Source organism: Uloborus diversus, chromosome 2 (assembly GCF_026930045.1).
Source record: "Uloborus diversus isolate 005 chromosome 2, Udiv.v.3.1, whole genome shotgun sequence".
Lineage (NCBI taxonomy): Eukaryota > Metazoa > Arthropoda > Arachnida > Araneae > Uloboridae > Uloborus > Uloborus diversus.
In genome coordinates, this window is record NC_072732.1 from 216,084,715 (window position 1) to 216,098,054 (window position 13,340).

The window sequence follows — 13,340 nt, forward strand, 5'->3', positions numbered from 1 at the left end:
CCTCTGACTCTCCTTTGCTCTAGGCTATACATGTTAAGCCTATTAAGTCTGGTATCATAATCTAAATCTGAGAGTCCCCTTACTAATTTAGTTACCCTTCTTTGAACCCTTTCCAATACAAAAATATCTTTCTTCAGATAAGGCGACCAAAACTGAACAGCATACTCCAAATGAGGTCTTACTAAACTCCTATATAAAGGCAGAAGAACTTTCTTAGATTTGTTTGAAATAGATCTATTGATGAACCCAAGCATTTTGTTGGCTTTGTTACTAGCAATACTGCACTGTTGACTAAACTTGAAGTCCTGATTTATAAAGACACCCAGATCCATAACATTTTCTGCCTGATTTATGACTGAACCCTGTAAACGATATCTCATACGCTTATTTCCATGACCTAAGTGTAGCACTTGACATTTCCCTACATTAACTGCCATACCCCATTTATCTGCCCACTTAGTAATATGATCTAAATCCTCTTGCAGCTGTTTTACTTGTTCTTCATTTTCGACAATCCCCATAACTTTTACATCGTCAGCAAACCCACTGACTATTTCAAACGACATTTCTTTCCAGAACATTACTTTAAGTACCATTAAGGTAGTTTCTAGAAGATGCTTAAGTAGATTTTGGAAATGGGTATGTAGGAGCTGCAGAGTCGCTTTCCTCTTTCTGTCATCTTTCCTAAAAATAGCTAATATTCTTTTCATCATTTTTTCTTGATTATATTTGGGAATATTTTTCTCAAACTAACCTTTGAAAACAAGACGTACAGAATATAGCTGAGGTTTCAATTAATATAATCACCAGTCGTAACAAGTGCGAAGTTCAGTCGATAGGTAGTTCACCAAAATCAAAAATATAGTTACTGATCGAAAATCCACAAATGTTTCAATGTTAAGTTGTTTCAGTAGTTAAATAAAAATGTTTGATAAGAAGAGAAAAATAACAAAATTTGCATGAAATAATTCTGAATTTAAATTAAAGATACACTAATACATTAGTTTGAAGTGTCACCTTTAGCTTGATTTCATTTTTTTAAATTGAACTATCCGTCTTTAATGGCAATCATTTAACAGTTTGATAAAGGTTTGCAAACCAAGCTTTTTTACGCACCCGTTCAACACAAACTAATTGAAAATAAATGAAAAAAGAAACAAAATTGCAGTAGCGCACGGTATCCCTCCAGATGCCGAAACCCAGAAGAGATAGAATAACATAACCCTTTTAGAATAACAAAGAAAACTCCATGAACACCAGTCATTTTTTTTATTGTCACTATTTTTTTATATGACTGGTTTACATTTTCCTAGGCACAATAATGCATTGAAAACCATAGGTTGTAATTGCTTTACTGATGCTTACCCAAACACACATCACCTTTCTTGTCAAGAAAAGCAATAAACAGTTTCTCAACTGCATCGAGATTTAGTTGTCATTGTCACATGACAATCAAGAACGATGTATGTTGATGGTTAGGAAGAAATCCAGTACTTTCTCTATTAAATGTTTGCTGTAAGAGTAAATCCTAAAGATTTGCTTTAAATTTCGGGAGAAAAGCATGGGTACTACATATGAGATAAAGAAACACTTATGAACTAAAAGTAAAAGATGATAATAGAAACATTAAATTGGTTGAACTTACAGGGAACTGCATACACTTGCCTCGGGGTTACAAGGAGAACCCAAGGACCTTGTTCATTGCTTTGAATTGAAAAAGGGGATTATCAATTTAAAAGAATTGAGTTTATAAATTAAAAGGCATCGAACAAGAGAATTTGTCGTATGTCGTGTCATCCATAAGCTCATTTCTTTTGCATTTAAAAACGGGTTCCATGTAACCTCCAAACATAAGTCAACAATTCCGTGAAAGCTTATGAAATTTAAAGCTGTTATGTAATCTTTAATTATTACATTATACTTCGAAGATATGTCTGGCGATTCGAGTGCCCTTCAATGATCAAGACTGACCTCTATGGGGAGGGCATCGATGAAGACGGAGAGAAACCAGTTGAGAGTGACTGTGCTGAGCTCGATGTCGAGGGCAGCCAAGTGGGCGGACACGGCGGGCAATTTTTCTCTCAGAAGCTCCTTGAGCAGTTCCTGGTCGGCCTGGGCACCCACCAGGCCCTGGTCGAAGTAGCATGAAGCGAAGTACCGCTCTACGATTGCCACCAGACACCTGAAATGAGGAACGCTGATTTAGAATCTTTTTTTTATTTTAGCCAAAGCAAAAGCACTTGGAGTTACATCTGTACACTACAGCGTGTTCCAAAAATAATAATCCATTTCCATGACAACTCTAACGTCTTGATTCACTTTTTTTCGAAATAAGTTATCAAAAACCGAGCTCCGCGGACCAGAATATCGTGAAAAATCACTCCTGCGTACTAAATTTCATATTTCGAACCCCTACCGTTGTCGCGGGACGCGCACCACAAATACACGTCTTATTTTATTGCGTTTAGGAATTGGGTGCGTTTAGGAATGGAGAAGTACGGACCGATATTCACAGGTCCGACAGTGCAAGTTGAGTTCGTTAGGAACAATTGCTAAGTAGTGAAAATATTGACTAGTAACCTTCATGCCCAACTAAAGACATATTTTGTTTGGATATTGAAACAGAAATAAGGGACATGCCTATTAAGACTGAGACTTCACCCGGAAGTAACTCTGAGCACTACCAACAAAAATCGGTTATATCTCTCAATAACTGAAAATAATGTTTAGACAAGTTAGATACCTAGAGATGAGTTAAGGGATCGAAACGTACCAGAAGGCATCTTCAGGTCCGACGAACAGCAACATCATACCGACCAAGAAGTTCATTCCTTGGCAGTATCCTAGCTGGGGGTTGTGCAGACAAAAAGCGGTCAACACTCGTTCCATTTGCACTATCTAGAAAAAGAAAATTAAATAAAGGTGAATGAATAGTTATAATAATTATGCAGCTACGATCTTCAGTTTTAACATTTAAATAAATGTTGCAATTATTGCCATAAAACAGTTGAATTAAAAGGATATCTGAATTTTGCTGTCTTGGTTATCGCTAGATATAAGCAATACGTTAAGTCGTAGCCGGGTTGAAGTCATAGTTGTGTTATTTTACGTCACTTATGGACGCTTTGAATAATCGAAATTACTCAATTAAAAAAAAAAAGATGAATATTCTTTATTTTCCCTTATTTTGGGAGGAACCTGAAAATCGTCAAGATAAGTTTTGATGTGACAAATGTCTTGAAAATATTTTGCTAAGTTTGTCTCTCTATTTGTAAAAATTATCTAATATTTCTAAGAACACTAATATCGCATCAATGTGACAGAATATCGTTGTGAAGCACAAAAGAATGCAATCTATATATTGCATAATGTACGTGTTTCGGGGTTACCTGGAAGTGTTTTGCACACGTATATACGGAAAATTCGTGGTAATTAACTAGGGGTTCGACAAAATGTACATTTCGGACATCCATACGTTCTTAGGTACATATGCACGTGCAGTCATGCCGAAAAAACAACTCAACATTCATTCGAGGCTGAGCAAAGTGGAAATTTAGACTTATGTCTGAGGGAAATTTTTTTTCGCGAACACTGGTAACTTCCGCTAGTGACTTCCTTTACTATGTAAAAGGAAAATAAAAAATTCACCTTTACCGGAACTAAAAATAGTTTTCCTATTTTCGTCTCCCCTCCCATACACCTTTTAAAAATGGAAACAATATTTCAAAAACCAAGTAGTTGACTTTTAGTAGTAAATGACTTGATTTTTTTATTTATTTATTTATTTATTTATTTGCCCCGGAGCGCATTTCGTGTTTTCACGAGGCGCATGTAAAGCTACGCACCTATATACCTCTACATTCTTGTCTGCATAAAAACGCTTTTGGTACACAAGAACTCAGCACCATCATCTTTTACTCGAATCATGGTATAGGACGAAAGTAGGAACACCCTGTTTGCCAATATAGCGGCTTCCTGCTCTACGTGAAGTAAACCTAACACGGCAAAACGCTCAGATCATTTTTTTTATAATTTACCCTAAATGAATAAGTCAAATACTCGGACTATTCCCTCAAAAGTTTTTTTTAAGCGTGGCAGACACATTATTCCCCGTCTCAAAACCCTACTTTGCAATTTCTTATTTTTCAATATTTATTTTATTTTTTTATTTATTTTTGCCCCTTTTTTAATCATGATCTTACTTTAAGCCTTCCTTCACATTTTTTTCTTCTAATTTCATATTTTCGAGAGAAAGTAGGCTAAAAAACAACTAAGTGGAGTGTGTAAAAGAGACGAAAATAAAGTATAAAAGCGCTTTCAAGTCACGAGAGGAGCATTTAAAATGCCTAAACCATCAAATTACAGCTAAATAATGCAGTAAAGGCAGTTTTACAGACACTGATGAGACAAATATCGACACTATTCAAACATTGGGATCATTCAGAATCTAACTAAATATCACAGACCAACACGGAGTCTATATATCGTTTTTAATGTCAACTTACCGACAAACTGCCAATTAATCCACAATTTATGATGTCACTTTCGTTTCATTGGTTAAACGTTATATTGAAGTTTTACCTTTCTCGAAAATCAAAACGAGTATAATTTCAAAGAAAGAACGCAAATAATTTATAAAATAAGTTACAAAACTTCAGCCCAGAGCACTCAAATTCCAATAACCAGAACCAAAATTGCAGTCATTTACTTTCAAGAGCTCATCACTCGAAAGTAAATGACTGGAATTAAAAGTAAGTTTTAAAGAATATCGTCATAGATTTCCGCTTAAGACTTGAAAGTAAGTTGTAGAAATATTTCACCGAGTACTGCCGCGAAATTTTATTCTTTTATTTTTCCAAACAAATGACTTACCCCTTCTGCACTTCTGTCACAGAAATTGACGTTATTGGGCATCGTTCTCAGCAGATCAAGTGAGATTTGGCGCTTGTGGCTTTCGGGTAACTACAAAAAAGAACAGATATTTTAGAACTGGAATTTTATTTACTGCGTTATGACATACACTATTTTACAGTGAGAAGGTAAAGCGCAGTACCTGCAAAAACAGTTTTTGAGATATTTGAAGAAACTGGTTTTGGATTCCATACCAACAAAAGGGAAATGTTGTATTTGGACGTATTTTTCGTGCTTTACTTTCGGCGGAAACCAAATAAAGAAGCTTGTATTGTCCGTTTTTCACGAGAAGGCACTTCGCCACGCCTCCTCGAAAGGAGAGTTCCATTTTACGCGGGGGTGATCGGTAAACAATCCACGTGCTTCTAAATGAGACAACCAGACAGCCTAAATTTGGGCGTGCATTTTAATGTGAAAAAAAGTCTTAATGTCCTTTACATCACTCGCTTCACTTGTCTGTTGTCATTTTAGTTATTCTTACATTTTGAAACTGTTACTTTTACAACAAAATGCTATGATTCGAATATACCTTCTCCCGAAAGCAGCGAAATAGAATCATCGAATACCACGTGACGAAGGAGGAGTCAGGTGCTTTTTTGTGGAAAACAAACAATACAATAAAGCTAAAGTGCCATAGATGACAATAATGCAAATAAATAAATAAATAAATAGGGCTCGACCGATGGCATCTTTTGGCCGATGGTCCGATGCCGATTGTTGGCCGATTGTTCAAAGATGGCCGATGGCCGATGTTTTTCTCCAAATGGCCGATTGCCGATGGCCGATGCCGATGGCCGATGGCAAAAAAAAAAGGTAAAAAAAATAATAATTTGAATTCTGATATTTTTAATTCAAATTATGTTTTTCGCAATCACGAGTTGCGACAGGACGCTACTCATTGGAGTTAGTTTCTAGAAACGGCTCCTGTCCCCTCAAACCTGCCATTCTCTTGGGCGGTTACGTGCGTATAGTTGTGCGTGTGTAGGCGCGCATGAATGTTTAGGCTTGTGTGTGCGCAGACCTGTGCATACACGTAGGCGTGTGTGTGTGTGTGTAAGTCTTTTCATGTGTAGGCCTGTGTGTGCATGGACATGTACATGGGCGTGTGTGTGTTTGTGTGTGTATGAGCGTATGTAGGACATGGACGCGACCGACCAGGAGAAGCGGATTTCGGGGGACATTGTTCAGGATCGGAGAAGCTGCGCCTGCGGAGGACGGTGAGCGGGAGTGCTGCAGATGGAGGCGGGGGGGGGGGTAAATAAACTCAGCGTAACGTCAAGGACAGTCAAATGAGAACAATGAGCAATCGTGATTGCTCAAAAAAATCTAACAGAAATAAATTGATAAGATTGTCAGGAATTTAAAGGATCATTGATTCAATTCACCTTACTTCTTTTCTACGAATAAGGAATTGTAATCACACAAAAAAAAAATCAGATTTCGACATAAATTTCTATTTTACGATCACCCAATTTAAACTTTACAAGTTTTTTCGGCACATCTGTACATGCATATGTACCTAAGAACATATAGATGAACGAAATATCCATTTTGAACTTTTCCTTAGTTAATTATCGTAATTTCTCTTGTGATGGCTCCATGCGCGTAAACTTGCGTCACTCAAAAACGTTATGAAAGAGTAAATTGAAAACTCATACGTATGTAGTATGATCTAAAAGTTCGAGGACAAGTTGTATAAAACCTTACCCTGAATTGTTAACATTACCGAAGTACGTATATCTGCAAAATGGTCACCTTGAACGACTATGCACTTCTGCCAACGTTCGTATAGCGTTTAGAAGGACCCCTGGGTGACATTTATCGCAACCTCTCGTAAGGCCTCTTGCGCTGCTGCTTTAATTTCATCGTGGGGAAGAAGCCGACTTTCATGTTGAGGATGCACGGTTCGATTGGTCAATACTCTGATATAAAACAAATAACATAACGTTTCGTCGGACTTAGCTCCGTGTGACATTTACCTGTTCCCAGCAAAAAAGAAAAAAAAATGCATGGACGCCGCTTTCTTTCATTAAGAGAACATCACAGAAGGCAAGCATCACAGATCTGCATCACAGAAGGTAGCAAAAAATGGCTTACAGGAGTGTTTCCAAAAGTTATCTGAACACTGGCAGAAGTAGTACATAGTCCCTCAAGGTGACCTTTTGAAGGTGGATGTACTTCGGTAATGTGAAGGATCGTACTACGTACAATCTGTATAGGGTGTAGTTATGCTTCTTCTTTTTTGACGGCTGTATGATGGAAGACAAAGAATAAGAACCAAAAAAATAATAAATAAATAAATAAATAAAAAATTAATTTGAATTTTGACAACTTGAATTCAAATTATGTTTTTCGCAATCACGAGTGTGTGTATGTAGGCGTGTGTGTTTGTGTGTACGGGTTATGTGTATGTGTGTGTATGAATGTGTGGGTAGTTGTGTATGTGTGGGTGTCTGTATGTATGCGTGTGTGTAAGTGTTTGTATGTGTGTATGTGTGTTTATGTGTGGGTGTCTGTATGTATGCGTGTGTGTAAGTGTTTGTATGTGTGTATGTGTGTGTATGTGTTTGTGTGTGTATGTGTGTATGTGTAGGACATGGATGCAACCTGGAGACGGCTTTCGCTATAGGAGCAGCATCGCGAGGAGCCAGCCGGTCCACGGTGATGGTGCGGAGGGTGGCGATGGGAAAAATCAGCGTAACGCCAAAAACAGTCAAATGAGAACAATAAGCAATCGTGATTGCTCAAAAAAAAAGGAAGAAAAACAAAGAGACTGTTTAGTAACCAATTGATTTGTTTTTTTAATTGAACATATAACTAAGATTTCAGTAATATTGTAATAATGTATGGATTTAGATACACTAAACATAAAAAACATTAAATTATGTTGTTTAATCATTCAAAAAAATTAATAAAACTATGAAACCGCCAATAGATTACGCAATTAAAGTGGAAAGATTGCACGTAGACATTTTTTAGTCATCAAATTAAACAAAAAAGGTAACAGATAAATTACAATATTAAATCATAATAGGAATATTTTTATACTTATTTAAAATTTATTAATAGAAAAGTTTGCATTTTTCATAAAAACTATAACAGTGACATAAATTTTGCGGAAAATAGGAATAGCCATGAAAAGAGCGAGGTTCTTAAAACGCAGCTACAATAAACAAACTCAATATTTACACCAAGTTAATAACTGAATACATATACTACTTGATCTGATGTTTGCACACGTAATATTGAGCAATTTGATTGTTTAATCTTTTATGAAGCACTACAAACAAGTTCAAATTATATTTTCCAATTTAACAATAATTTTCTGAAATTTAAAAATATCATAATGAAAATCCTTGAAACTTTTCTATAACATATTATTAAAAATATGATGAAAACGAAAATAACTTATTCATTGATTTTATATAAATACATAAAAATAGTTACTTACAACAGATAAAAAAAATCGATCGCTATTAATAATGCAAAAAAGATGACGCATTACGAAATATATGTGAAACAAGTATAAGAAATACGCAAAATGACATTTCTTGACCAAAATAAATAATCGCTAAATGTTTAAGAAATGCTTGAAACGACGAGGGTGGGTTAGGGGCATCACCCTCTGATTTAGAAGTAACTCACAACATGAAACTACGGTCCCAACTTCGGTCTCATTTTTTTAGTACAGAACCGCTACCACCAACGCCTCGGAAGAGTTTCGGAATCTACTTCAGCACTTCCGAAGAAAAAATTCAAAAGTTCCTTTGATTTCCGAATTATGTCACCATTCAAAACGCCTTTAATCAATTTCTTACATTAATGCTCTAAATTCTTCCTAAACAATAGATAAAGCTTGAACAAAAAATCTCTAACTTTGTGAATGGTGTTAGTTTTAAACAACTAAGAAGTACAACTAGAGTTTAATTTCAGAAATTGAGGGAGTGGGAGGAGGAGCACGCAGGTATTCTCAGAAATACAAAAATAGTCGTAAAAAATAGAGTTCAAAACAATCATAAACATTGAGCAGAAAAACCCTTTTAAAATTTGCACCCGTGTTTGTTTTGACGTGCAGTGGCGGATTTAAAATATAGCAAATGTTGCAATTGCGCGAGAGGCCCCATAACCATAGGGGCACCGTAGGAGTTACAAAAATGCTTATGATAAATGTTTTACAACTTCTGTGATAGAGAAATAGGACCCCAAAATGTATTTCGACGGGTCTCCAACTTGTAGCTCCGCCGAAGCGATACAGAAAAGACTGCATTACTGTGATTCATATTACAAACATCGAAAAATTAGAAATTACCGTCGGTTCAACGGAAATCTAGCATAATGAAACAAAACCGGTTTCGCCATCTCATATTTGTTTCCATAGTCTCCAATTCGGCAATATATCACCAAATGATCTTCAATCTGATACGCTATATAAGTTTTACATTCAAATAAGTAATTAATAGCCACAAAAAAATGAGTAAATAGCCTTTTTTGAACACCCGATCACCCGATCAAAAACAAAAAGGGAAGTGCACAACTGGAACGTACGCACACTCCACATGCGAAAATCTAGCCTTACCATTTTTGAGGTATGACTTATGAGAGATACATACGTACATCCAGCCGCAAGAAACAACGCGATAATTAACTTGTTTAGTACCTGAACTGCAGTATTAAAAACTCTTTCAGGGGTGACTAAAATAGAAATTCATACTGAAATTTAAGTAAACAATTTTATATGAAAATAATAACTCCCTTTACTTTGTATTAAAAAGTAAAACAACAAAGGTCCTTAAAGTCCTGTTTTTTTTTTCAAAAACATCGGCCAATTCCATCGGCTTTTCGATGTTTTTTGAGGCCGATGGGCCGATGTTTCCTGCAAGTTAGCATCGGCCGCCGATGCCGATGCCGATGGCTAAATTGTTGAACCATCGGCGCCGATGCATCGGCCAAGCCGATGCATCGGTCGAGTCCTATAAATAAATAAACATAAGAAAATTTGCACATACTGCGCTGTATCTTTCTGCCGCAATATTGTTCTTCCGATCCTCCATGTGAGGAGATCCATACACTTGGTTCAAAAAGCAACCAGTTATCTTGTTTTAATACATTTCTAGTTTATCTATAAAACATTTTAAAATCTTCAAAGTATAACCCGCCCATCGTCAAGATTAAATGGAAAATTGTAACTTTTATTATTTGCGCTTGTCTCCTGTTATTGAGACATAAAATCTTATAGTCTGCCGAAGTTCTTAGACAGTTTTCCAAATTTAAAAACTGAGAAATTGAAGGTTTCACGCGACGTCCATGCGTGCAAGCATCAGGACATCCATCTGCAAAGCATGAGAAGATGTTTTCCATTTCACACCGAAAATCGCTAAATTAGGCAACTGTTCTTCAAAGTTTGGCAATCTTAAAGACTTTATTAGTATAAGAGGAACACAACAGGGACATGTTTTGTATCTTTTTGCGATTGCTACGTATTTGGACTTTTTTCATTATTACATTACCGGATGGATTCCTGGTTAGTATTACTAGTCGTTAATTCCACAAATTATGGACCTGGTTTTCTTCAACTAAAGGTAAAGTCAAACGTCTAAAAATGTAGAGTATACAGATAACTAGACCGGCAAACTACCTTTTTAAACTTTTTTTCAAATTCCCTTTAGAACAAAGAGTTCTAACTTTTTTCTAGCAAAGACACCCTTTTTTTCTGTTAAATATACCTCTAAAAAAGATAAGACAGCAAATATGAAAATTAACAAAAAAGGACATCAGTTAGCCTTGTCATTTGGTACTGGTGTAGTAAATTACAATTTTTCATAAATAATTTAAATAATACATTTTTTAATTTATTCAGAATAAATAAGTACTGAGGTTTCATTTTTTAAAAAATCAAAATAGGTTTACTACTTTAAAAGAAAGGAAGGCGTGTTGGTACGATTTCAGGTCTGTTTGTAGGCTGAATGGAGTTCAATTCAGCGATGATGGGAGGTAGGCAATTGAGGAGAGACAAAACGGGGGGAGTGAAGATTATTATTCTTGAAGGAAAGACCCCCAAGTCACGTGATAGATTTTAAGGAAAAGCATTGGAAGAAATCAGGTTTCTTCCACTAGCTTCACGCGAAACGCTTCAACCATTCGTCGTTGTTGAGTCACGTGACTTGAGGTCTTTTACTTAGCCAATGATTGGACTTGCTCCCGCCATTTCCTAATGGGGTCATTTCCAAAATTTTAAAAGATTTTTTTTTTTTGAAAGAGCATGCTTGAAAACATAGGATCTGACCTTTTTTTAAATAATTTGACTAAATTTAATATTTGTTAAGAATTATTTTAACCGGTGCGCTTTCATTGTTTACACTTCTGTTTATGGCATCACAAATGATGAAATGTCATTCACAGAGTTTAATATTTAATTCGCATCTTTATGCACATGTGTTGGCAACGATATGGTTGATAGCAAGCGGTAGAGCGCAATATTTAATTCGTTTCTTGATTATCACGACGTGAAAAAACGGTACATAGATGCGGCACGGCGAAGTACATAACGTCACATTACGTAACGTAACGTGTGACGTCATAAAGACCACGGCTTATTTTCAAAATCGGACATTTTAAATAATTTATTAAAAATGAAGCGTTGGGAAAATAAAAGTTTTTTTCTCGCTCCATTTTTTTTTTTTTTTTTTTTCGCTTCTTCTATCAATTTATCAATTTCAGTGACTAAAAGTAGTACTTTTAACTGAAGGAAACAATCCCATGCCTGCTCTAAGAGGTAGGCGTAATCCTTTTCCTCTTTTATGAAATGGACAGTTCCGAGGAACAATTTTGTCTTCATGGAATGCAGCGGAATTTAGAATTTTCAATCATTTTGAACTTCCATTCGGAACACAGGACCAACCTTCGCTTATACGTATCACCCGATTTTCCGTGCATATTCGGAATTTAATTAACACGGTTATTTAGCATTACATTATCATGAGCTCTCACACACTGTAGATGTTTTATTATTGGATGAGTAATTTTTGATTTTTGTCACCTCAGCTTCCGCTCCCCTGTCGCACAGCTTCTGGAAGTACTCTGCTCCTTTCGCTTCCCGCAAGTCTCTGACTTTGGGCCGATAGAGGGCACTCCATACCCGACATCTTAAATTCTCTGGCACCCCTTTACGCACCAAACTTTTCAACTCGGGCTGGAAAAGAACAAAAACAGTACAGTTATACAAAAAAGTCGTGCGGGATTAAATCCGTTTGTAGATACAAAACGTTCACTATAAAATGAAACATTTAAATCGAAGAAAATGTTCTATGCAGTTATTACTGACGCCACTAATAAGTGTTTTACTTCTAAAGAAATAATGTGTGATTACGTTTTATTAAATGAAATTTTTTTATCATTATACTTCATTTGTAAAGTTCATAGCTAAGTAAAGTTAGAGTGAAAGAAACCTTCTGATACAAAATTCATGCTTTGCCATTTTAGTGGCTTTTCAATTTGTCGGAACTAGCCACCAGAGAAACATCATTTAGCTCAGGGGTGCCCATCCCCTAAGAGCAAGGGTGCTCCCCTCCCCAAAAGATTGAAAGGATCCCCCTCCCAAAAAAAATCAAGAGCTACCTCCAAATGAGAAAAATACCCCTCAACCTTTAGTTCATCTATAAAACATTTTAAAATCTTCAAAGTATAACACGCCCATCGTCAAGGTTAAATGGAAAATTGTAACTTTTATTATTTGCCCTTGTCTCCTGTTATTGAGACATAAAATCTTATAGTCTGCCGAAGTTCTTAGACAGTTTTCCAAATTTAAAAACTGAGAAATTGAAGGTTTCACGCGACGTCCGCGCGTGCAAGCATCAGGACATCCATCTGCAAAGCATGAGAAGATGTGAAGACACCCCCCCCCCTAAAAATTTCAATGGCGCAGTCTGCGCCATGACCCCCTTTTAGTGAGCACCCCTCATTTAGCTTGTGGTTGATTAGTTACAATGTGCTGATGTCAACAAACTTTTTAATACAGGGTGCTTCAAAAAGAATTGAATTTGAAATACGTATATTATTAATTTAATACTACATGGACAATAACCATAGATTAACAGAAAATTGAAATTAGAGCTACTCGATACAACCATACGTCCACCCTTGAAGCACGGAATCTGTCTACAGTACATGGTAGTTATTTTCGTCTGATATACAGCGGCCGCCATGGGATTTCCCTTTACACAAACAACCTGTATCATTTAGTTGCTTGTACTATTTTTAGTGCTTTTCTCTGATATTGGTTCAAAACCAAGATATTCTCGAAGAAAATTACGCTAAACAACTGTTGCTGACTCATACTTCGCGAAGCGTAGAAGACCAAACGATTTTTGTTGTTGAGTTGTCATATACACAAAATTATGGTGGCGGGCGAAAAAAATTCGTTAGCACTACTT

At 36.2% G+C, this 13,340-nt stretch overlaps 1 protein-coding gene across 1 annotated transcript in view; it reads right to left on the bottom strand.

Annotated features, from left to right (window-relative positions):
• Positions 1-13,340, bottom strand: part of LOC129216802 (uncharacterized) — a 173,426-nt gene that overhangs the window by 71,763 nt on the left and 88,323 nt on the right. Inside the window, exons 12-15 of the mRNA XM_054851017.1 lie at positions 11,948-12,100; positions 4,869-4,962; positions 2,774-2,894; positions 1,972-2,182 (exon numbers count right to left, since the gene is read on the bottom strand). Coding sequence (XP_054706992.1) covers positions 1,972-2,182; positions 2,774-2,894; positions 4,869-4,962; positions 11,948-12,100 — 579 coding nt within the window. The remainder of the gene's footprint in view (positions 1-1,971; positions 2,183-2,773; positions 2,895-4,868; positions 4,963-11,947; positions 12,101-13,340) is intronic.